Below are 24561 nucleotides of genomic sequence, written 5' to 3'. Positions count from 1 at the left end.
AAAAGCTTTGTCTTGTGAGCAATATGGGCAGATCACATCGTAAAGTAACACATATATAAGTAAATAGTAGGTAAACAGTGGCAAAAACAAAAACACAGGTACAGACAAATGTTAAGAGTTTGTGAGTCCATTCAGTATTCTAACAGTAGGGTAGAAACTGGCTGGTGCGTGTGTTCAGGCTTCTGTACCTTCTCCTCAATGGTAGAGGTTGTTGAAAAACATTGCCAGGTAGAATGGATCTTTGAGAATGCTGGCAGCCTTTCCTTGACAATGGGCCTGGTAAATGGATTCTATAGATAGGAGATTGGCCTTTGTGATTGTCTGGGCCGAGTTCATCACTCTCTGTAACCGTCTCCGATCTTGAATGGTACAGTTGCCATACCAGGTAGTGATACATCCAGACAGAATGCTCTCAATGGCGCACCGATAAAAGTGGGCAAAAGTATTTGCCATCATGCCAAATTTCCTGAGCTGCCTGAGGAAGAAGAGATGTTGTTGGGCCTTTGTAACCAGTGCATCCACATGAAGAGTCCAAGAAAGCTTGTTGCGGATGACCACTCTCAGGAGCTTGACACTCTCAACTCGTTCCTCCTCTGAGCTGTTAATGTGTAGGGAGGCATGAGTAACATCCTGCCGAAAGTCAATAATGAGTTCCTTGGTTTTACTGGCACTGAGAGCTAGGTTGTTCTCAGTGCACCATTTTTCCAGGTCTTCCACCTCCCGTCTGTAATCTGTTTTGTCATCTGAGATTTGATTGACTATGGTGGTGTCATCAGTGAACTTGTAAATGGCAGTAGCCGGGTATTTGGTGATGCAGTCATGGGTATGCAGTAATTACAGTAGGGGGCTGAGTATGCACCCCTGGGGGGCTCCAGTGTTGAGTGTTTTTGACCCCAATCTTCACTGTGGGTCAGGAAACGAGGATCCAGTTGCAGAGACTGGGGCTTAATCTGAGATCACTAAGTTTAGTAATCAGTCTCAAAGGGATAATAGAGTTGAAGGCTGAAATGTAGTAAATGAGTAGGATTCTTACATAGCTGTTCTTGGTGTCAAGATGTTCTAGGGAAGAGTCAAGGGCAAGTGATATGGAATTTGACGTGAATCTGTTGATCCGATAGGAAAATTGGAGTGGGTCAAGAATAGTTGGGAGGTTGGAGTTGATTAATGCCATGACCAGCCTTTCAAAGCATTGCATTACCACTGAAGTTAGGGCCACTGGGTGGCAGCCATTGAAACATGCTGCATGAGCCTTCTTAGGTACAGGATGATGTTGCCCCTCTTGAAACAGGCAGGGACAGTGACCTGTGGCAGGGAGGGGTTGAAGATGTCTAAGAAGACCTCTGCCAGTTGATCTGTGCTTGCTCTGAGTGCACGGCCTGGCACTCCATCTGGTCACATCGCTTTCCTTGGATTCACGTGAAGGAAAACTGATCTGACCTCTGATACAGTGACTGTTGGGATAGATTGGTCAGGACTTGTTGGAATAGGTGTTACCTCTCCACCATAATTCTGCTCAAAGCAAGCATAGAAGGCATTGAGATGATCTGGGAGGCAAATGTCATCATCTGCTATCTTGTACTGTCTCTTTTTAGAACCTGTGATGTCATTCAGTGCTTGCCATAGTGGCTGGGTATCTGTCTGGGTCTCTAGTTTGGATCGGTGTTGTTTTGGGAGTAGCGTTTTGAGGGTGAATACACATCTGTCATGTGGGGGGTTGTTGAAGGCCAATTGATTGGAGTTAAGGACCATCATGTTCCTGTGAGGGTGAAAGATAATGATGGCAAGATTCAGGAACCCTGATTGACAAGTGATATTGAAAGTTTAGTCAAAAAGTGAAAGGAAGCGTATAGAAGGCTTAGGCATTTGAAATCAGAAAAGATCCTTGAGGAACATAAAGCAAGCAGGGTAGAACTAAACAAGGAATTAGTCAGACTAAAAAGGGCCATAAAATGTCTCTGGCAAGTAGAATTAAGGAGAATTGCGAGGTATTTTGTACATGTATAAGGAGCAAGAGGTAGCTCAGGAAAGTATAGGTCCACACAGGACAAAGAAGAGAATTTATGCATGGAGTTAGTGAAAGTGAGTGAGGCCTTTACTAAGTATTTCGCAACAGTATTCACCAGGAGACTGGAGAATAGCCAATGCCATTCCTTTGTTTAAGAAGAGCAATAGAATAATCCAGGAAATTATAAACCCATGAGGTTTATATTAAAGGGAGAGAAATTATTAGAGAAGATTCTTGGGGACAAGAGTTGGTTGCATTTGGAAAATAATTGACTTATTAAAGATAGCCAGCATGGCTTTGTATTGGGGAGGTCTTGTCTCACAAATTTTATTGAGTTTTTTGAGTACGTGACGAAGGTGATTGAGGAGAGCAGGGCAGTGGATGTTGCTTGTGTAGACTTAGTAAAGCATTTGACAAGGTCCCTCATGTAGACTTGTCCAGAAGGTCAAGTCACATGGGATCCACAGTGAGTTTGTCAGTTGGATACCAAAATTAGCTTGATCACTGAAGACAGAGGGAGTTGTGGAGGGGTATTTTCTGACTGGAGATCTCTGACCAGTGGTATTCTGCTAGGATAAGTGCAGGAACCACTGTTGTTTGTAATATATATAAATGATGTGGATGAAAATGTAGGTGGTCTGATTAGTAAGTTAGCAAACAATACGAAAATTGGTGGACTTGGAGATAGTGAGGAGGATATCAAAGGATACAGCAGAATATAGATCAGTTGGACAGGTGGGTGCTGAAATGACAGATGGAGTCTACTTTGGACAAGTGTGGGATAATGTATTTTGGGATGCCAAATGAAACAGTATAGTATACAGACCCTTAAGAGCATTGATATAAAATCATGACAAACTGTACAGTGCAGAAAGAGGCTATTTTACCCTTTGGGTTCTCACCAATCCTCCAAAAAGCATCTCACCCAGACCTATACCCCAGCCCTATCTCTGTAACCCCTCATTTACCATAGCTAACCTACCTAGCCTGCACATTTCTTGGACACTGTGGGGTAATTTATCATGGCCAAACCACCCAACTTGCACATCTTTGGACTGTGGGTGGAAACTGGAGCACCCGGAGGAAGCCAGTGCAGATACAAGCATAGCAAACTCCACAAGGACAGTCATCCAAAGCTGGAATCAAATTCTGGTCCCTGCTGATGTGGGACAGCAGTGCTAACCACTGAGCTGTCATGCAAAACCTCATTGGAGTATTTCTTGAAGGAATGCACACAGATGTTTGGTACATCAACAAGTCTGCCTAATAGCCTCCATGTCAGAGGCTATAACACAGAGCTTATAGAACCTTCTTTGCACAATGAAAGTGGTGAGAACATCCATGGTAACACTGCTGGACTGAACAATGATGGTGAGTCTTCTGGCTGCTGTTTCAGTTTTCATTACAACACAGAAGCAGAGGGATTTTGGCGTCCAAGTCCATAGGTCCCTGAAAATGGCACAGGTAGATAAGGTAGTAAAGAAAGCATATAGCTGTATATTTTGTTGTATAAAACTGCATAAAGTTGTATAAAACTGCAACATGACTTTTACAACTGCAAGCCACATTCTAAATTGTGTGCAGTTGTCACCACACTATAGAAAAAACGTGATGGCTTTGGAGAGGGTGAAGAAGGGGTTTACCAGGATGTTGTCTGGATTGGAGGGTAGTAGCTATAAGGAAAGGTTGGACAAACTTGGTTTGTTTTCACTAAAGTGCTGAAAGCTGAAGAGTGACCTGATAGATGTACATACAACTATGAGAGGCCTGGGTAGGGTGGAGAGTAGGAGTCTTTTTTCTAAGCTGGAAATCTCAAATGCCAGTAGGTTTAAAGTTGAGAATGTGCAAGGAAAATTTTTTTAGCGAGTCATAGATGCCAGAGAGGTGGTAGAAGCAGATACAGTGGAATCATTTAAAAGGCACTTAGGCAGGTACATGAACAGGCAATAGAGGGATATGGACCATGTTCTGGCAGATGGGAATATTTTAGAATGGCATCATGGTTGGCAGAGGCATGGTACGCTGAAGGGCCTGGTCCAGTGGTGTACTTTGTTCTTTGTTTACAGTCTTTGGAGTCAACCATTTTGCAAGGATAAGGGACTGAGCTTTCAGCTTTTTCCCATACAATATTTCTGATGGTGATAAGCCACATTGGAGGGGAGTGAACAGGTAGTTCAGCAAAGCCTTACACAAGACAGTGTTGCTTTTCGAAAGAAATTTAACAATTTATACCCTAAATATGTGTTCTTATTGAATGTGGCATACTTGGCAAGTTGTTGCATTTCCCGAAATGGCTGAAAATGTGTCAAAGCACTCATTAATAATATATGATCCATTGTCCTATGTGACCACATCAAGGATCCTGTCATTGGGAATAATTCAAGTCAGGCCTTGGATATCTGCATCAACGCTGGCAATATATAATTATTTTTACCTCAATTTACTATGAGGCACCATGCAATGGGATAAGATCATCAGCTCCCACTTGTTCCCATGTTTCAGTACAGAAGGTAGTAAAACTAATGGCTTTCTGTGTATTGCAGAATTAGCTCTGAGACCTTCGATTTGTTTTGAGATCCCTGGCCACCATACAGAAGCTTGAGCTCTGACTCGGCATTTGGTAGTATCTAAATGTCTCTTGCAGAATTTGTCAAGGGTGTCAGCTCTGAGTGAAGACAAAATGACTAATCAGCCATCAGACATGAATAACTCATGTATAGTAGTGAAATGTTGTGAATGTTTGTACTAAGTCATCATAGTCAAGCCATTCAGTTTATTAACTCACTACATTCAGCACAGCATTGATGGACAGCCTTGCATTTTGAGCTTTCTTGTACTATGATTTGACTGAATCAGTATTTTTGCTGGTCTCTGTGCTTCTGTGGCTTGTGTGTGTGAACTAAGTTCAACAGCAAATTTCATCTGTCATTGTAAAGCTGTCCATGGTTACTCTGGAGAAGACAACTGCTAACATTTACAGCTTCATTTGCATGTAATTGGTCTCATAGGCAAATCTCAAAAGACTAAGATGTTTCCATGGATTCACCTTTGCCAACTCTTTCTTATCTAAGAAGGAAGCGAATGGTTTGTGATCAGTCTGTATAAAAAACTTTGAGACTAGTTATGTAATGTGAAAATTGCTCACATTTTCTTTTGACTGAGAGAGCCTCTTTCTCAATGATTGCAAAACTTGTTTTAAAGTCAGACAATGCTCTGGACGCTGGTCTCCTGTAACCCTCTGTTTGGTCTGTACCCATGGCTGAAACAAATGTAACAATAGTTGGGAATGAATGAATGTCTACAGGATATCTGTGGAAATCAACATGACTTTGATTCTTTAAAAAGCATTTTCTTGAACTGAGTTCCCAAAACCAGTCAGTTATCTTTTTTTTTAACTGCGGCAAGAGTTCAATCATGGTTGTAGTTTGAGGCAAGAATTTGACCATCTAATTTAGCCTATCTAAAGATCTTTGCAAATTATGTTCTGCTTTTGGGTAGGAACCTCTTCAAAAGCTCTCATCTTCTGTGGATTTAGCCTTGTCCAACACTCTTTTGTCAATAGAATGTCTCAGGACGCAAATAGTTCCTTTGGAAAACTGACGATTCTCATGAAGAATAGCCCTCTAGCTGATAAGTGTTTTCATACTCTGGTTGCATATTCTTGTACATTCACCATATGTTATTATGTCGTCCATGTGGTAGATGGTGCAATTCAATCTTTATAATATAGGATGTAGTATGTTGGATGATTTCTGAGGCAGAGGAAATCCCAAATGATGGCCTCTTAAAATAATATCTACCAAATGAGATAATGGTTGTGGTGAGCATTCTCAATCATTATCCACTATGAGCTGCCAAAACCCACTGAAGCCTTCAAGTTTTGGTTATATTTCCTACCTTTTGACAATTTGGATATATTGTAAAATATATCCTAATAGATTCTGTGTTTTTTTGGTACAGCAACAATGCTCAAGTATCATTCTTGGCTTTGTCATTAGTGAATTGATGCCCATCTTGGGCATTTCTGATCATTGTTTTGAACTTGATTTTCAGAGAGTGAGGATTTTTTCCGGGTATGTAGAAATATAATGGTTTGATTTTATTTTCTTGGTGTGATGCTATATTTTGTACTGAGTTTTCCCTGTCCTGTGAACAACTTTGACTGTGCCTTTTTCAAAAGCACTTTTCTCTCTGTTATGTTGCTCTTCAATCCATGAAGAGATTTATGAATGAAACGTGTTTTCTTTTTTCGGGCTGAAGTGCTTTGATGCTGGATGACAAGAGTGTGGTCTGCAAGATGGTCATTTCAATAGAAAAGTTTTTAAACATTCCTTGAATCATAGAAATTATTTCATCTGTCTCATTTAACAACAAATAAGTTGGTCAGTAGGTTGTATCTTTATTCTTTTCATCTATTCAATGACATTCAGTCCTGTATTAAGCTTGAAATGATCTGGCCCAGAGTGAACCACATGGTCAGAGAGAGGGAGATTGCACCAGAGTGAGACTGAGACAGAGTGCGTAACAAGGAATTCATGTCAAAATGGGAATTTGGGGTGGGGGAAAGATTTACTTTAATTAAAGTCTGAGAAATCATGTCTCCAAAGCAAGAGGTGAGTAGGGGAGGAAATAAGGTTTGGATTGAGAAACCTACCTGTACTGAGACAGTGGCACTGTGACATCATGATTGCAGGAAAAGTAGCTAATTGGGGATTAGATTTGGCCAGTGTTTCCAATGTTTCGAGTGAAATTTGTTTATTTAGTTTGTGGTAAGTCCCTAGATGTTAAGTCTCTCTTTTCCTGAGAACTAGCTTGTTAAGTTTTCATTAGTTATTTAGAGTAACTCGATAGTTATTTAGAGTAACAGGATAGCAGGTCAGAAGGGCCAAGTTGAGTGTATATACTGTAGTATGTGTGAGGTCTTGGACATGTTGTGTCACCCAGACAAGCACACTTACAGGACATGTCACCATCTGCGTATGATTAAGCGTCGGCTTTAAAACTTTAGAACTAGAGCAGTGGCTAGAGTCTTTGTTGTGTATCCATGAATCAGAACTCTATATGGATAGCATGTATAGGAAGGGAGTCACACAATGGATGAGAAGTGTACAAGCAGTGAGGGAACGACTGACTACCAGGCAGTCTAAGAAAACCAGACAGATAGTGTTGGACAATAGCTGGGTCTACCTTGCTTGCTAATTGGTATTGCGTTTTGGTGACAAGTGAGGTCAGTGGTTTCTCAGGGGAGTGGAACCAGATGCAAGTCTATGGCATAACAAGTGACTCAGGGGAGGAGGAAGAAGATTGGAAAAGCAATAGTTGTAGCGAATTCTAAAGTCATGAATCACATAGTCATTCCTGTGAGAGTAAACATGACTCCCTGTTGTCAGAGTTACGCATCAGAGCTACTGAAGGATGTTATTCTTGAAAGAGAAGTTGAGGAGATTGGGGCCAATGGCAAAGGTAAAAGAAGATATGGTCCTGAAGGCAGTTTTCATGGAATTAGTGAGGAAATTAAAAAATAGGACCTCAAGAGTAGTAATCTCAGAATTTCTCCCAGTGCCATGAACTAGTGAGCAGAAGAACAGGATGATAGATCAATTTCAATGAGTGGCTGAAGAACTGGCATGAAAGGGAGGGCATCAGATTTCTGATCAATTAAAAAAAATCTGGGGTAGGTATGATCTGTACAGACTGGACAGGTTACAACTTAATAGTACTGATATCCTCACAGTATTTGCGAGTGCTGTTGAGGTCAATTTAAACCATCCTGGCAGGGGGTGGTGGGGGTGGTGGGTGAAGTAAGTGAAGTTGGTAGACAGCTGTTAAAAATATACCAGGAAAACTAGAATTCAAGAAAAACATTGAAAGAGCGATGATGTCAAAAATACAAAGCAAAGAACACTACCTGAATGCACACAGCATTCCACAACAAGATAAATTAATCAAAGGCACAAATAGAGATACCCGGAGGTGGTGTAACTGCTATTACAGACTCATGGTGACCCGGACTGTGAACCTCATTGATGATGATCTAATTGAGTTTAATCAGCATGGATTTGTGAATGGGAAATTGTTTTTGATAAATTTAGAGTTTTTTTTAAGATATTGCTTATAGAACTGATAAAGGAAAGCCGATGGGTGTAGTATACTTAGATTTTCAGAAGGCTGTTGATTAAAGGCCCCCAGAGGAAGCAGCATTAAAAAATTAAAACATGTAGGTCTGAGATAAGGAGAATTTCTATTACTCAGGGGATTGTGAACCTTTGGAATTCCTTATTACTGAGGGCTGGAAGTTCAGTATGTTCCTTCGGTATATTTAAGGAAGAGGTTAATAGGTTACAATTGCTAATTGTTTACAAGGTTATGAGAATGAATGGGTAAAATACATTGCTGTATTTGATCATCTATGATCATGTTGAATAGCAGGGCAGCATTGAGGTGTTGAATGGCCACCTCCTTTCCTATGGTATAGCTGAGTTATGTCATGTTTGACTCAGATGAACTAGATTAGAGTTCTAATCTAGACTCTGAACTCCAGCATCTGCAGTCCTCACTTTTGCCTAGTTGATTCAGATGAACTGCCTATTTCCCCTAGGAGCAGTTGTGGCTTATTTTCTGAAAGAGGAATGTCATCATCTAAGGATATATGTTCTACTGGAAGTATATCTTAGGAATCACAATTTTCTTTCGTGGTGTTTTGGTATAAAGCATTGACTTATTTATGAATGTAACCAGTGTTGGTTCTTTTTTTTAAAATTATTCTGTAAATATCCCAATTGCTTCCAAACTAACATTCTTGCAATAGAGCTTGTCATTTGATTCTGTGTGAATTTTTGTTTCACATCATCATAGAGTCACAGAATGTACAGTGGGGAAACAGACCCTTCAGTCCAACTTATCCACACTGACTAAATATCCTAAACTAATCTAGTCCCATTTGCCAACACTTGACCCATATTCCTCTAAACGCTTCCTATTCATATACTCCATCCAGATGCTTTTTAAATGTTGTAATTGTACCAGCCTCTACCACTTCCTCTGGCAGCTCATGCACACAACACCCTCTGCATGAAAAAGTCACCCTTTAAGTCCCTTTTTAAGTCCAGTTCTGGATTTCCCCAACCCAGGGAAAAGACCTTATCAATTTATCCTATCCATGCCCCTCAGGATTTTATAAACCTCTATAAGGTCACCCCTCAGTCTCTGATGGTCCAGGGAAAACAGCCGCAGCCTATTCAGCCTCTCCCTATAGCTCAAACCCTCCAACCCTGGCAACATCCTTGGAGATCTTTTCTGAACCCTTTCGAGTTTCACAACTTATACATTGATGTACAGTGATGGCGAACCTGAGGACTGCAGATGCTGGAGATCAGAATCTAGATTAGAATGGAGCTGGAAAAGCACAGCAGGTCAGGCAGCATCCGAGGAGCAGGAAAATCGACTTTTCGGGCAAAAACCCTTCATCAGGAATGAGCATTCCTGATGTATAGTGATGCCTAATGTCAAAAGATTTGCACAACTTGCACTTGTTTGTCATGTAATTAGAGTGCCTTATGAAGTTGATAGGCTCTAATCATCCTGTGGAATAAATGTCTTCTATTCACCAGATTTTCTATCTGTTCTTTTCGGAATTGCAACTTCTAGGATACACATTTCCAGTATGAGTACTTCCTTCTATTGTGAAAGGTCTAAAAATGATTTAATCAGAAATGCCAATGAACAATCTGTCTCTAATTATTTCTGGTTGTAATGCAAGATTCACACACTGGATAAAGATCATTGGTGACCTTGGAAACAGGTTCTCCTGCAGGCAGTATTTCTTTTTAATCTTGCTCTTTCCATGATACAATTGGTTCTGAAAGTAAATGTCAAATGCTTTTAAGATATCATTGAACGTACCAATACTTCTTTTACTTTTCAGTCATAAATAACATGGTCTGCAAATGCTCTCACAGAACAATGAAGTGTACTAACTTGTTCTGCTTGTGATTTGGCATTTATGCCTGAAACAATTCTGTATTTCATGCTATGCTCTCAGCTGATAGTAATACCGGACAAGTCAGATCCTAGGGTGGAACTTGCCTGGGTAGACTGTGAGTTTTGTTTACCATGATCATTTGTTGAACAGAATCACAAGAAGCTGCTAATGTATTTTTAGCAAAGCAACATAAAAGTTTATTATACAAAAGTAAACCACAAAATATATTGCATTAAAACTTTGGGAATAATCTCATTGCAAACATCAGAAAGAAAGATTCGTGCAGTTTTTTCTCAGTAGTACAATTACAGGTATTCAAATCTCCTGAAGAGTCACCCATCTCTCTATGCTAAAGTTTCTTTCTCAACTGCATTGGTGTAATTGGTTTCTTTTGGCAGATTTCTGCAGTACATTCACTTGAAACTATCACCTTTAGCTAAATGTCTTTCATCGAGATTCTTTAAACAAAATAACTGAGCTCACTTATTATTGAACATGGATTCGCCAACACATGTCTTCAACAACCTTGTAGAATTCCTTCTCTTCATCACCAACACCACCACCACCATCAACACCACATCTCGCTGGACGTTGTAAAGCTCTAGTCAGCAAACATATTAGCAGTTACCCCTAAGGATGTTGCTGGTTAATTAATCAAACTCAGCTGGCTTTCAGTAAATGATTTTTGATCTAATTTTTCAAAATGAATTTTCAAACTTTTTGAAGCAAAGAACAGTTTAGATCTTCTCAGCACTGCAAACCAAAATCCATTTCCTTCACTTTAAAACCAATTCCCCATAAAACAAAACTACATTATAAACCTTCATCATACAGAATTTGTTTCTCTCATGCTGACCAATTTAGTTATTCATCTGATGTAACCTTGATTCTGCCTGCAAGTGTAAAAATGGTATCTACCTCATTGCTTAAATTAAATTGTTCACTTTAAGTTTTGAAAATTTTCAAAAAGTCATGTATAATTCAGCTGCATCTTCAGTGTTTCTCTAAGTTTGAATTGTAGTTTCAATTCAATTGCAATAAAGCTTGTTGGAGAATTTCCAGCTTTAAGCCTTTGTCATGGAAATTAAGATTTCAATTACTCATAAAGCAAGATGAATCATCTTATAAACTGTTAAGGTTTTAAGAAGCTGTTGCAATATTAAGAGTATTAGGGAGACAGTGGCCAAATAGTATTATCATTAGACTATAATTTCAGAGAGCCAGGTAATGTTCTAGGGACCTGGGTTAGAATCCCGCCATTCCTAATAAAGGGCTTTTGTCCAAAATGTCGATTCTCCTGCTCCTCAGATGTTGCCTGTGTTCCGGACTAAGCCAGACTACTCAAAACATTCTTAAGCAGGCAGCTCAACTTTGCAATTTGTTCCGGTAAGTGTACAGTGAAAATTACCTGGAGTAAGTTAGCTAGGTTGACTACTAGATTTTAAAACAGACATTTATTCACAAAATTACACAAGGAAACACAAAAAAAACAGAATAAAGAACCCCTACAGAACCTAGCCTATCCAACTAGACTTAATTATGCTGTTCAAATATATACAAACTCCCTTTAAAAGCCATTATAAATAGAACACATGCTTACAGGTTGAAGTTGAAGGGCAGAAAGAGAGAGAGTGAGTTTCCATATGGTTTCATGTTGAACTCCTCACTAGGTCAGACTGAACTAAACTGCTCAGCTCAGCTAGAGAGCTGACCACTCCCCTTTCTTTATTCAGGTCACTTCTAAAACATAACCACTTTGGCCTGAAGTCTCATCTATTTACATATAAACTAAAGGCCTCTGAAAATCCTTTTCACCTCAGTACCAAACCAGACTGATCGGAGCCCGGCCTGGTTTATTACCCCTCTGAAAAAAATCAAGGACAGAGTCTCATTGAGCCAAGAAACAGCAGTTAGAAAAAGAAGGAACTAGCTTTGTGACACCTGACCTGCTGTGCTTTTCCAGTACCACACTCTCGACTCTAATCTCCAGCATTTGCAGTCTTTACTTTCGCCTAGTTGAATCCCTCCATGGCAGTTTGTGGTATTTGAATTTTTAAAAAATCTGAAATTAAGGATCTAATGATGACCATGAATCAATTGTCAGGAAAAATCCATCTGATTCAATGTGATCCTTCAGGGAAGGAAACTACTGTTCTTACCTCATCTGGCCTCCGAACCCACAGCTATATGGTTGACTCTCATCTTCCTTGTGGGTAATTGCAGATGGCCTAGCCAGGAATGGCCAAGTCCTGTGAATGAAAAAAAAAACTTCTATTTTCAATATTCTTCTTTGGAAAATTTTCTGGATTTTAGATTGTTACTGATTTTATAATCATTAAATTGCAAATACCAAATTCCAACTGGGTCACACCCATTTTAGATGAAGAAAATTGAATTGCAAATTTTCATATCTTTAAATATTTTTTGGTTAAGCAATGAAATTGGCTGTTTTAAATAAAAAATATTTTTATATCTTTGACTTCTACATTCTAATCTCTCAAATCATCTATTTGGTTTGAAGAATTTCTTAAAATTAAGGAGCAATCCCAATTTTGAAGAAATTTTACTCCAGTTTATCATAACAATTTTGATCAGTGTTAAGACTATTCTTAAGATAAATAGAACAATTTAAACCTCATTTCAGCTTCCCAGTCCAGAATTTTTGCAATAACTATAACTATTTTCATCCTTCCTCTCAAGAACGGAGCATACTTCTGGAATGAGTCTGATGTTTTTTCTTTGGTTCGGAACTCAGATTTTCCACCTTCTATCTTTAGTGATTCTGCTTCCGGTCCTTACACTTTTTTTTCTGAGTTTCCTTCTGTGTGTTTTGCAATTCAGTTCTTGCTGCTGTAGCCCTTCCAGTCCAGGCTGACCAACTGTTGGCTGGATCTGTGCTCCTTTGTAAAAAGCTTCTGAGTTCTTCAAGAGGCAATTACATTTTTAATTTTATTTTTCTTCAATTTTTACTTTGCATGGCTATGGACTGTTGCATTGCTGATGATTTCTTATCTTTAGAAGTAGCTCACACCACATTGCCAGCATGTTGTAAGGGATATCTGCAGCTTCTTCCTGGTTCTGTTTGGATCTCCTTTGGGTGGGTATATTATCATCAATAAGATTGCAATTTACAACAGCGAAAGAACAGAAAACCATATGAAGACTAGATGAGAGATATTGTTATCTCCTTCACGATAGTAGCTGGGTCCAGCTGCTCATAAACTAGAATCTAACTGCAGACTGACAAGTTCCTCCCAGAGATTATCACTTATACATCATTGACTGGAGCCACACAAACCTTCCTCGGTCAATTCAATCAGGCCAACTGCCTGACCTTTGGTAAGGGCAATTGATGAGTGAACATTTATCCAGGTTTGGGGAGTAAGTAGATTGCGCAGGTTTTGATTGGGGAAGATAGGATTTGCAAATTCTAGTTGGAAGGGAAAGTATTTCATTTTTTGATTCAGCTTTAATTCTTCAGCTTTAATTCACCTTTAATTCTTCACAATTTGTGGCTCATCATGGTTAAAATTTAGATAGGGAGGGGGAACACCATTTCCTGTAGTGAAGGTCAATTCTATACAGTCATCTGTGAGATATGCCTTAAATATCTATTCTCATCCACACACTGGAAAAATAGTCTACTCTTCAAATATTGTATAAATATTCAAACAATAAACAAAAACAAACTAGTATAGTCTAAAAATAAGATTAAAATACTCCCATACTGAGAAAAGACATCATGTTATAGAATAATAAACGAAAGTCAATCTTTTTAGCCTGAAATATCCTTTCCCTGATGAATGCCATTTAACACGTAAAACACTGGTAGGTGGCTTAATGTATCATGAAACTGTCCAAGTGCACTTTGATCATTAATTTTGTTATGGCTGCATATTCAAACATTATTTCAATTTTGAGTTTAAATTTTGATGTTGACAATTATGATTAAAGAAGGGATGATTCTTTTTTGAAATCAACCTCTGAACTGGATCTAGATATACCTGCACAAAAATGAAGTCCATAAATCAGTTCTTCAGATGAACATTAGTCTGATTTAATCTCTGAACTTAATAAAGCCTACAACATGTATTGGAAACCGAAATAGCTGGAGAAACCCACCAGGTCTGACAGCATCTGTCAAGAGAAACCAGAGTTAATGTTTTGGGTCCAATGAGCCTTCTTCAGAACTGAGTAGCTTTCTCTCTACAGATGCTGTCAGACCTGTTGAATTTCTCCAAATATTACTTTTTTTTTGTTTCAGATTTCAAGCATCTACAGTTTTTTTTGTTTTTGGCTTATAAGATGTAAATTTGGCTTATAGAATTTTGCAATCGAGAAGCAAGTTTTTATCCCTTCAAGACTATTTAAGGTATTCTCTAATCAAATCATCTAGTCCTAGCCTATTCACCAGCTTACTTTTCATATTCCTCCTATTCGCACATTATTTATGAATTGTGATTAAATAATAGTTTGTTACAGAGAATGGTACTTTCCAATCAACTAGGAGAAAGTGAGGACTGCAGATGCTGGAGATCAGAGCTGAAAATGTGGTGCTGGAAAAGCGCAGCAGGTCAGGCAGCATCCAAGGAGCAGGAGAATCGATGTTTCGGGCATAAGTCCTTTTCCTGAAGAAGGGCTCATGCCCAAAACTTTCCAATCATGTCCAAAAATTTCCACCTCATCTATCATGAGGTGTCTATCAGTGTCTTGTGCATGACATTTTGTTGCAATAGCCCACATTTAACATGAGCAAGGTATTTCCCAGTGAATATTTCATTAGATTTTATTCCTCATACTTCAGCTCAAAATAATTTACTGAAAGTGCAAACTGATACCAGGATCAGGGCATCTGGGTCTTGACAAAGGACGTGCCTAATGGCACGTGATTAGAATTAGACTTAAGGGTAACAAAGGAATGTACAATGAACAAGGATATAGGTTGAATTAAAGTCAAACATAGATACAGAATGTCATGGAGACATACAGCACAGAAACAGACCCTTAGGTCCAACTAATCCATGCCGACCATATTCCCAAACTAACCATATCCCACTTGCCTTAACCTCCCTCAACCTCCTACACTTCAGAGAAAAAAGTTCTAGCCTAGCCATCCTATTTTTATAAATCAAACTCTCCATCCTGGTAATATTCTGGTAAATCTTTCTGAACCCTCTCCAATTTAATAATATCCTTCGTGTAGCAAAGCAATTAGGACTGCACACTATACTCCAGCTGAGGCCTCACCAATGCCCTGTCCAACCTCAATATAATGTCCCAACTCCTAAACACAAAGACACAGAAAGGAAAAGTTAACAAAAAAACTGATCAAAATCCTGAAGAACATTTTACTGCTTGCAGAAATAAGACTGCATAGATCCAATTGTTCCTGCTCAGGCCGAGTGATATTGAAGAAATAGATCTAATCCATAAAATCTTTAAACTTGTTCTGTGCTGTTCAACAGCATTACTCACATTCTGTAGTTATTTTGATTAATTTTTAAAGCTGAAGTGCAACAATTTCCTGAAACGCATGGAGAGGTGTGTAGTAAGCTGGCACTTTTACAATGTTAATGACAGAGCTGTGCAAATCTTGGTACGAATTGCTGGTCAATTTGCACATTAAAGATAATTTTATTAGACTCTGTTATTTCGGCAAAACACTGATCAGTTGGCACTTTTGTGCTTAGAAGGGTTGCATTTGTGTAGTTACATTACTGTCTAGATCCAAGTTACTGTGGCAGCATACATTTTTATAAGCATGTTGTAGCCTGGATGGTGATAGTAGAGGCTCCAACATACCTACACATCTTTTCAAGACTATATTCTGTGCTAAGTATGTTTTGATAAATGGTTCCTCTTTGAGAAACTGCAGGCCTTTGTATCCTGCTGCAGCATGTTAGATTAGCCCTAAATAGACAAACTCCCAATGAGTTGCTCCAAATATTGAAATTAGACTGACATCAAAATTATAGCAGGGTCAGTCCACTTCACACAGGGAGGGCATAGCTTATTTTCCTCAAGATTTCACCCATTGAAAAAATCTCTGTTACAGCATCATAAAGTAAATTAATGTAAATGTTTAAAAGTTGTTTTATACACATATTTTGTTTTGTAAACAGAAAAGAAGACTGCCAAGAAGACTGAGAATACGAGTGTTGAAGAATCCAAAAGGACATTTGCCCCGATCATCCTGAAGGAGTTGACTGACCTGCAGGTTATGGATGGTAGCCAAGTAAGAATGACAGTGGAAGTGGCAGGTGAGGCAAGCATTGTGAGCAGATAGTACTGACCCAACTGTCCCACAGGACCACATGATGTAAGAGAGCACACCCTACAAAGTCTACTGGCAATGCATCTGCGACAGAACTCCATTGCTAATCCCGTACGCAACATGTGAGCCACACAAATACCTGGCAATGACCCAATTACAACTACCTTTCTCTTTTCTCCCCTCTCTTGGACGGCTCCCTGTACCACAATGCTAAAAAAAGTAATAAGATGGGCAAAGATGAAATATGAAGGTAAGCTAGCTAGTAATATAAAACAAAAAGGAGTATTTTAAGTATCTAAAAGGTAAGAGAGGCAACAGCAGACATTGGACCGCTGGAACACGAGGCTGGAGAAGTAGTAATCGGGAAAAAAGAAATGGGGAAGGAACTGAACATGTACTTTGTATCTGTTTTCCCACTGGAAGGTGCCAACAGCATACCTGAACTTTGAGAGTCAAGGGGGCAGAGGTGAGTGTAGTGGCCATCACTGAGAGAAGCTGAAAGGTCTGAAGGTGGATAAATCACCTTGAATGGATGGACTACACCCCAGGGTTCTGACTGAGATAGCCAAGGAAATTGTAAAGGAATTAGTGGTGATTTTTCATGAATGACTGAGTCAAGGAAGGTCCCAGAGGTTTGGGAAATGACTAATGTAACACCCTGTTTAAGAAGCGAGGGAGGCAGAAGACAGAACTATAGGGTGTTGGCCTGACTTTGGTAGTTGGTAAGATTTTAGACTCCATTATTAAAGATGAGATTGCTGAGAATTTGTTACTGCATGGTTAAATAGACAGCTTCATCAAGAGGAGGTCATGCCTGACAAATCGGTTAGAATTTTTTGAGGAGGTAATAAATAAATTAGACAAGGAAGAGCCAGTTTATGTGATCTTTTTTGATTTCCAGATAGCCTTTGACAATGTGCTGCACAGAGGGCTGCTAACTTAGATAGTGTTAGCAGCAAGGTACTGCCATGGATAGAGGATTGGCTGACTGGCAGAGAGGAGAGATAATAGGTCTTTTTCAGGATGACAGCTGATGACTAGCCGAGTTCCACAGAGTTCTATGTTGGGACCACAGCTATTTACATTCTACAATAGTAATCTGGAAGAAGGATCTGAGGGCATGGTTGCTAAATTTGCAGATGACACAAAGATAGGTAGTGGGATAGGTAGTGTTGTGGAAGTAAGGATGCTGCAGAAAGACTTGAATATGCTAGGTGAGTAGGCAAAGAAGTGACAGATGGAGTACGATGTGGTAAAGTGTGCAATTATGCATTTTGGTAGGAAGAATAGAGGTGTAGATATTTTCTAAATGGGGAAAGGCTTCAGTAATCTGAAGCACAAAGGCACTTGAGAGTCCTAGTTCAGGATTCTCTTTAGGTTAGCTTGCAAGTTCGGTTGGCATTTAGGAAGGCAAATGCAATGTTATCATTAATTTCAACAAGAGTAGATTTCAAGATTAGGGATGTACTGCTGAGTCTAGATAAGGCTCTGGTCAGACCACATTTGGAATATTGTGAGCAATTTTAAGAAATGAAATACTGGCAGTGGAGGGGGTCCAGAAGAGATTAATGAGAATAATCCCTGGGATGCAGGGCTTGTCATATGAGGACAGTTGAGGACTCTGGGTCTGTACTCAATGGAGTTTAGAAGAATGAGGGGAATCATAGAATCCCTCTACTGTGGATGTAATTGACACTAACAGAATAACTGAGAGGCGAGGATAGAGTGCACATGGAGAAGATACTTCCACTAGTAGGAGAGACTAAGATCTAACAACACAGCCCCAGAGTGAAGGGACAAACCTTTACAACTGAGATGAGGAGGAGTTTCTTTAGCCAGAAGGTGGTCACTCTGTGAAACCCAGTGCTGCACAGGGCTGTGGAGACCAAGTCATTGGGTGTAGTTAAGACAGTGGTAGATAGGTTATTGAATAGTAAAGAATCAAGGATTAGGGCGAGAAGTTTGGCGAATTGGGTTGAGAAACAAATCAGCCGTGATCAAATGTCAGAGCATACTCAGTGGGCTGAATGGCCTAAATTTTGTTCCTATATCTTATTGCCTTATGATATAACACTATGCAGAGAAAGAAATAATACATGCAAATTGTGACTAGCCTGAAATGGCACTTAAATTTTTAAAAATACAAGAAAATGTTAATGTGAAAGATCATTGATTAGTCAGTATATCACAACTATTGCTCATCAATTATTAAAATGATGTTTAAAATTGAGTGTGTAATTCCTATACAAATACTTTTGTGGTCTGCACCAGTTTCACAAGAAAAGCAGCCTTTATTTTGTAGAGTTAAGGGAAAGAAATAGTAAATTACATTTGTATAGCACCTTTTACAGCCTCAGTAGCTACCACAGCCAAAGAAGTGCTTTTGAAATGACAGCTGATTTGCATGCAGCAAGCTTCAACAAAGAACAAAATGATTGTGACCTGATAATATAATTATATGACATTAAAAGAGGGATTAAAACTGACAAAGGCATTATTGATAACTCCCTTGCTTTTCTTCAGAATTGTGGCATGGGATTTTCTTTTCCACCTGAGAAGGTTAAAAAAAAAAGGTTTAAACTCAGTGCTGCACTGGAATGGCAGCCTGGAAATTTGAGTGAAACTTGAATCCACTACTTTTTGATTCCTGTCGAGGCAAGAGCCAAGTCACAAGAAAAGCCAAAAAAAAACTATATTCTGCTCCTTTGGCAAAATTGTGTTAAATTTCTATCATTGGCTGTAAAATTAATGTATTTGTAACAAATATTTTAACTCATACTTATTTGTGATTTAATAGCTTTGTCACCACTAAGAATTTCGGCAGCTGGAAAGTTCAAATATACAAATCATTTCTTAGTTGCAAGATTTTCTGTCTGCTCTTTGTTCATACTAATAGGTGTATTCAATCCATCAGGTAATCCACCTCCAGAAATTATCTGGCTCCATAATGGGAAAGAAATTCAGGAATCAGAAGACTTTCAGTTTGAGAAGAATGGAAACGAATTCAGTCTTTTTATTCAGGAGGTTTTTCCTGAAGATACAGGAAAGTATACATGTGAAGCTTGGAATGACTATGGGGAAGCGCAGTCACAGGCAATACTCACTGTGCAAGGTACTATTCTTCCTGATTTGTATTCCAATTGTAGAAGTACTAACTGAGCATGCTTACATGTGGAGGCTATACTGCATGCATTGCCCTTTGCATTTAAAGAGGATGATAGCCTTAAAGGTATGCATTTGAAAATGTGGAGAAAATGATTTATTGTGCTACTTATTAGCTTTAAATGATTTTGCAACTTTGTTTTAAAGAGGCAATGTTTAAAGCTGCTTTAAGTTGGAAGTCTATATAATTGGATTTGAAAACAATATGAACCACTCCATTGTCTTGTAAGGTCACCTCAAAATACAATATAATTATGTTCAGCCAGCACAGAATAAATTGCTTTCAGTGATACAATATTTTAGAAGCATAGGAAACTTTTAACAATGCACTCACCATATCATATTCATGTCACAGAAGTACATACGTTTTGGGGTTTTGAGGGATTCCTTTTGTTAGTTCATTTAACACAAGAACTGACCTAAGACAGCTATTGTAAACAACTGGAAAATATATTCGCTCTCATTATTTTTACAATCTAGACATTAACCACATCCTAGTCAGGGGCAACGTTGCATAAGAAGGAGCCCACACAGACTACAGAGCCTGCCTGAATTGTCAAAAATTAATTTAAATAGCAGAAAAACCAAATTAATATTGATGAGATGACATTCCACCTACAAGATCATTCTTTGAACACTCTCTGCAAATAGATTTTTGTGTCCAGGTTGTAAAGACAAAAGTTTTCTCAACTAATTCTTAGTAATAGGAGAAAGTGAGGACTGCAGATGCTGGAGACCAGAGTCAAGTGTGTGGTGTTGGAAAAGTACAGCAGGTCAGGCAGCATCGAGGAGCAGGAGAATCTACATCACAGGCATAGGCCCTTTATAAATTCCTGATGAAGGGCTTACGTCTGAAACATCAACTCTCCTGCTCCTCAGATGCTGCCAGACTGGCTGTGCTTTTTCCAACGCTATACTTTTTGACTGTAATTCTTAATAACAGTACATTAACTTTATTACAAAATATGTTTGGAATGTTAGAAGTAGAAGAAAACTATACAGCCTGTTAAGCTGGCTCCACCACCAATGTGGTCATGGCTATTCTTGGCTTCACCTCCATTGTGCCAACCTAGTGAGCCTTCATCATACTGTCTCGAATGCAAGTATATCCTTCCTTAAATATGGAATTCAAAATTGCACAAAGTATTTCAGGCATGATCTCAAAGAAGCCCTGTGCAATTGTAGCCAGTCTTCTTTATTCTTCCAGTCCAATCCCTTTGAAATAAAGGCCAACATGCCATTTGCTTTCTGAGTTGCTGATGTACCTGCATGCGAACTCTTTGTGTTCCTTGTACAAGTACACCTAAATTTGTGCAAAATGTAACAAGTTTCATACCTTTTTAAAAAAAGAATGCCACTCTTCTATTCTTCCAACCTCAAATTAATCTCACATTTCCCCACATTACATTGTATTTTGTTTCCTACACAATTGACGTCCTATATATCTTTCCAGCTTTCTTTTACACATTCTTCATTTCCACTTAACTTTATTTCTTCAGCAAACTTAAACACAATGTTTTCTGCCTCTTTGTCCTATTTGTAAACAGTGGATTCAATTCCTGTATGGGCTCAGATACAAAGGTAAAAACAGGTAAAAACGATGACTGCAGATGCTGGAAACCAGATTCTGGATTAGTGGTGCTGGAAGAGCACAGCAGTTCAGGCAGCATCTGAGGAGCAGTAAAATTGACATTTCGGGCAAAAACCCTTCATCAGGAATACAAGCAGAGAGCCTGAAGGGTGGAGAGAAAGTGAGAGGAGGGTGGGGGTGAAGAGAAAGTAGCAAAGAGTACAATAGGTGGATGGGGGAAGGGATGAAGGTGATAGGTTGGGGGGAGGGTGGAGTGGATAGGTGGAGAAGATAGGCAGGTAGGACAAGTCAAGGGGACAGTGCTGAGCTGGAAGTTTGGAACTGGGGTGAGGTGGGGGAAGGGGAAATGAGGAAACTTTTGAAGCCCACATTGATGCCCTGGGGTTGAAGTGTTCCATGGCGGAAGATGAGGCATTCTTCCTCCAGGCTTCTGGTGGTGAGGGAGCAGCGGTGAAGGAGGCCCAGGACCTCCATGTCCTCGGCAGAGTGGGAAGGGGAGTTGAAATGTTGGGCCACAGGGCGGTATGGTTGATTGGTGCGGGTGTCCCAGAGATGTTCCCTAAACTCTCCCCTAGCCTGAGGTGTGATGACCTTCTCTAAAGATAGAGAAGTCCTGTGTTCCTCTGGGTCTACAGCAGGCTTACTTTTTACTTTATTGCTATGGAGGCAGTTGGATCAGACTGTTCCCATCTACAATATAAAGTTACACTCTGCAGCCAAATCCTAAAGGTACAAAATTCTCAGGATGACCTATCTTGGCCATCTCACATACCCTCAGTTGAAGCTGAGTTACTTGCACCTGGTATATTGCATTCATGGATAATGTCATTATAAAAGCACAAGGAAACGGAAAACAGATAAAAAGAGCATATATAAGCAGTGACTCGTAATTTTGATTACATTTTAAACAGTTGAGGTCTTGGATGAATTAGATTTTTATATCCAATCTGTATCATAAAAATAAGTCATTTGGCTTAACTGATTCAGACCTGCATTTACATTCAAATTAACCTCCTCCTTCATTTCTCCTTTATTTATGTACTTTGCTTACCTTTAAATACACCTGTGGCATTTGCCTCACCTACTACTTCCTATAGCACATTCCATATTTTTTCTACTCCATGGTCAAGGGTTTTCTCATGAATTCCCTGTTAGATTTATGAGTAACTATTTCTATGTTTTGGTCCCTACTTTTGGTCTTTCCCCCATGTTCCTACAAATTGGGCTTTATCTACATCACAGAAACTGCAACGGTTCAAGAAGGCAATTAAATACCATCTTCTCAAGAACAATTGGGGATTATCAGTAAATGACACTCACATGACATGAGTAAATGAAATTGTTAAAGTATTTTTTCCATATCTACCCTAGCCAACTATTTCATTAATTTAAATATCTTTACCAGGTCACTTGTCAGCTGTCAGCCTTCTCTACAACAGAAAAGAAATCTAGCCTGATAGGTCTTTTGGGCTAGTTCTAACCTCTTCTTTAGGCGTGATAACTATTATTAATTTCTGTGCTTTCACCAGTGCCACTATGTTATTTTTGTAAATGGAGATCTAGAACTACACACATAATTGACAAATGTGGCCTCACTAACCTACCACATAAGTTTAACATGATTTCCCAGCTTTTCAATTTGATCTTTTTTATGGCTTTATAAACCTGTGTTGCAACTTATAGTGATTTTCACTGGAATGTAGGAGGTTGAGGGATGACCTTATAGAGGTTTATAAAATCATGAAGGGCATAAATAAGATGAATAGCAAAGGTCTTTTCTCTAGATTTGAGGAGTTCAAAACTAGAAGGCATAAATTTAAGGTGAGAGGAGAAAGATTTAAAAGGGACTTGAGGGGCAACGTTTTCACACAGATGGTGGTTTGTATGTAGAATGAACTGCCAGAGGAAGTGGTAGATGAAGGTACAGTTACAACATTTAAAAGACATTTGGACAGATACATGAGTAGGAAAGGTTTGGAAGGAAATGAGCCAGGAACAGGCAAATGGGACAAGTTTAGCTTGGGAAACTTGGTTGGCATGGATAAGTTTTTTTTAGATTACTTACAGTGTGGAAACAGGCTCTTTGGCCCAACAAGTCCACACCGACCCACCGAAGCGCAACCCACCCAGACCCATTCCCCTACACCTACACCTAACACTATGCAATTTAGCATGTTCACCTATCCTGCACATTTTTTGGACTGTGGGAGGAAACTGGAGCACCCAGAGGAAACCCACGCAGACACGGGAGAATGTGCAAACTCCACACAGTCAGTTGCCTGAGATGGGAATTGACCCGGGTCTCTGGTGCTGTGAGGCAGCAGTGCTAACCACTGTGCCACCGTGCCACCCACAAAGTTGGACTGCAATGTCGTTTACCTGCTGTATGACTCTATCACTCTATACCTTTGCTCTTTTACCCTTTCAGATTTATTATCCAAATAATGTGTGGACTCCTTATTCTTCTTATCAAAGTGGACCACCAGAATTATTTATATTTAAAGTTAATTGCTATTTAGCAAGTTAATTACTGACCATGGTTCAGTTTACTTGTTACCTCATCCCTTCATAAACATTAGATATTCCAAAACATTGTTTCCTGTTTTTTCTAACTCACAACAATTCCTGTTCCCTTTTTGTACTATGCTTCCTGACTCACATTGGCTCCTGAAGAAGTAATCTCTCCTCATTAAAATTTTTGTCCTTGTTTTCAAATCCCACCATATCCTTGCCATTCCCTGTCTCTGTAATATTCTCTAGTCCTATAGCTATTTGAAATTGCTGTTCTCTTTTATTGCCTTTTGTGCATTCCCAATTAAATTTGCTTCATCATTGATGGCCAGTTGCATAGGCCACAAACTCTACAAGACACTCCCTTAACTTTTCTGCCACTTTACTTCACTCTCCTCCTTCAACACACTGTTTAAGACTTCTTTTTGACCAAGCTAGTGATCACCTACTTAACATGTCTGATCTGGTTTGGTCTCATACTTTGTTTTATAATGTTCTTGTGAAACACCTTGGGAGATTTTATTCCACTAAAGATGATATATAAATAACATTATAGTTGGTGCTCTTCTAATCCGTATCCTTATTACCTCTAAATTTGACTATTTCAGCACAGATCATGGGGCACTGACAAGGTTGATCTTCCATAAACTCGAGGTCTTCCAAAATTCTGTTGCCTGTGACCTAACTCAGCTAAATCCCATTCACCCCCCATTCTCAGTGAACTATACTGGCTCCTGCTTAAGCAACAACCTAACTTTTTCAGTTCATTCATAATTCTCATTTTGTGGTCCAGTCCTTTCATGGCCTGTATCTTCCTGTTTCTATAATCTTAAATCCCACTGAGCTACTCAAATTCTGGCCTCTTCAGCTTCGTGGTTTTAATTGTTCAGCCATGAGCACTGGGATTCAGTCCCTAAACCTCACCACTTTTCAACTTCATTTTCCTCTTTGAGTCATTTCATTAAAACCTACCTCTTTGACCAAATTTTAGATCATTTTCCTGACCCTCTTCTGTTTGGCTCAGAGTTAAATTTGGT

At 39.2% G+C, this 24561-nt stretch overlaps 1 protein-coding gene across 3 annotated transcripts in view; it reads left to right on the top strand.

The window, feature by feature from the left end:
* Positions 1-24561, top strand: part of LOC132817098 (myosin light chain kinase, smooth muscle-like) — a 429362-nt gene that overhangs the window by 283807 nt on the left and 120994 nt on the right. For all 3 annotated transcript variants that reach the window (XM_060827247.1, XM_060827248.1, XM_060827250.1), the window contains 2 exons: positions 16109-16246; positions 19175-19372. In XM_060827247.1, coding sequence (XP_060683230.1) covers positions 16109-16246; positions 19175-19372 — 336 coding nt within the window. The remainder of the gene's footprint in view (positions 1-16108; positions 16247-19174; positions 19373-24561) is intronic.

Source organism: Hemiscyllium ocellatum, chromosome 7 (genome assembly GCF_020745735.1).
Source record: "Hemiscyllium ocellatum isolate sHemOce1 chromosome 7, sHemOce1.pat.X.cur, whole genome shotgun sequence".
Taxonomy (NCBI): domain Eukaryota; kingdom Metazoa; phylum Chordata; class Chondrichthyes; order Orectolobiformes; family Hemiscylliidae; genus Hemiscyllium; species Hemiscyllium ocellatum.
This window is presented reverse-complemented; position numbering and strand designations above follow the sequence as displayed.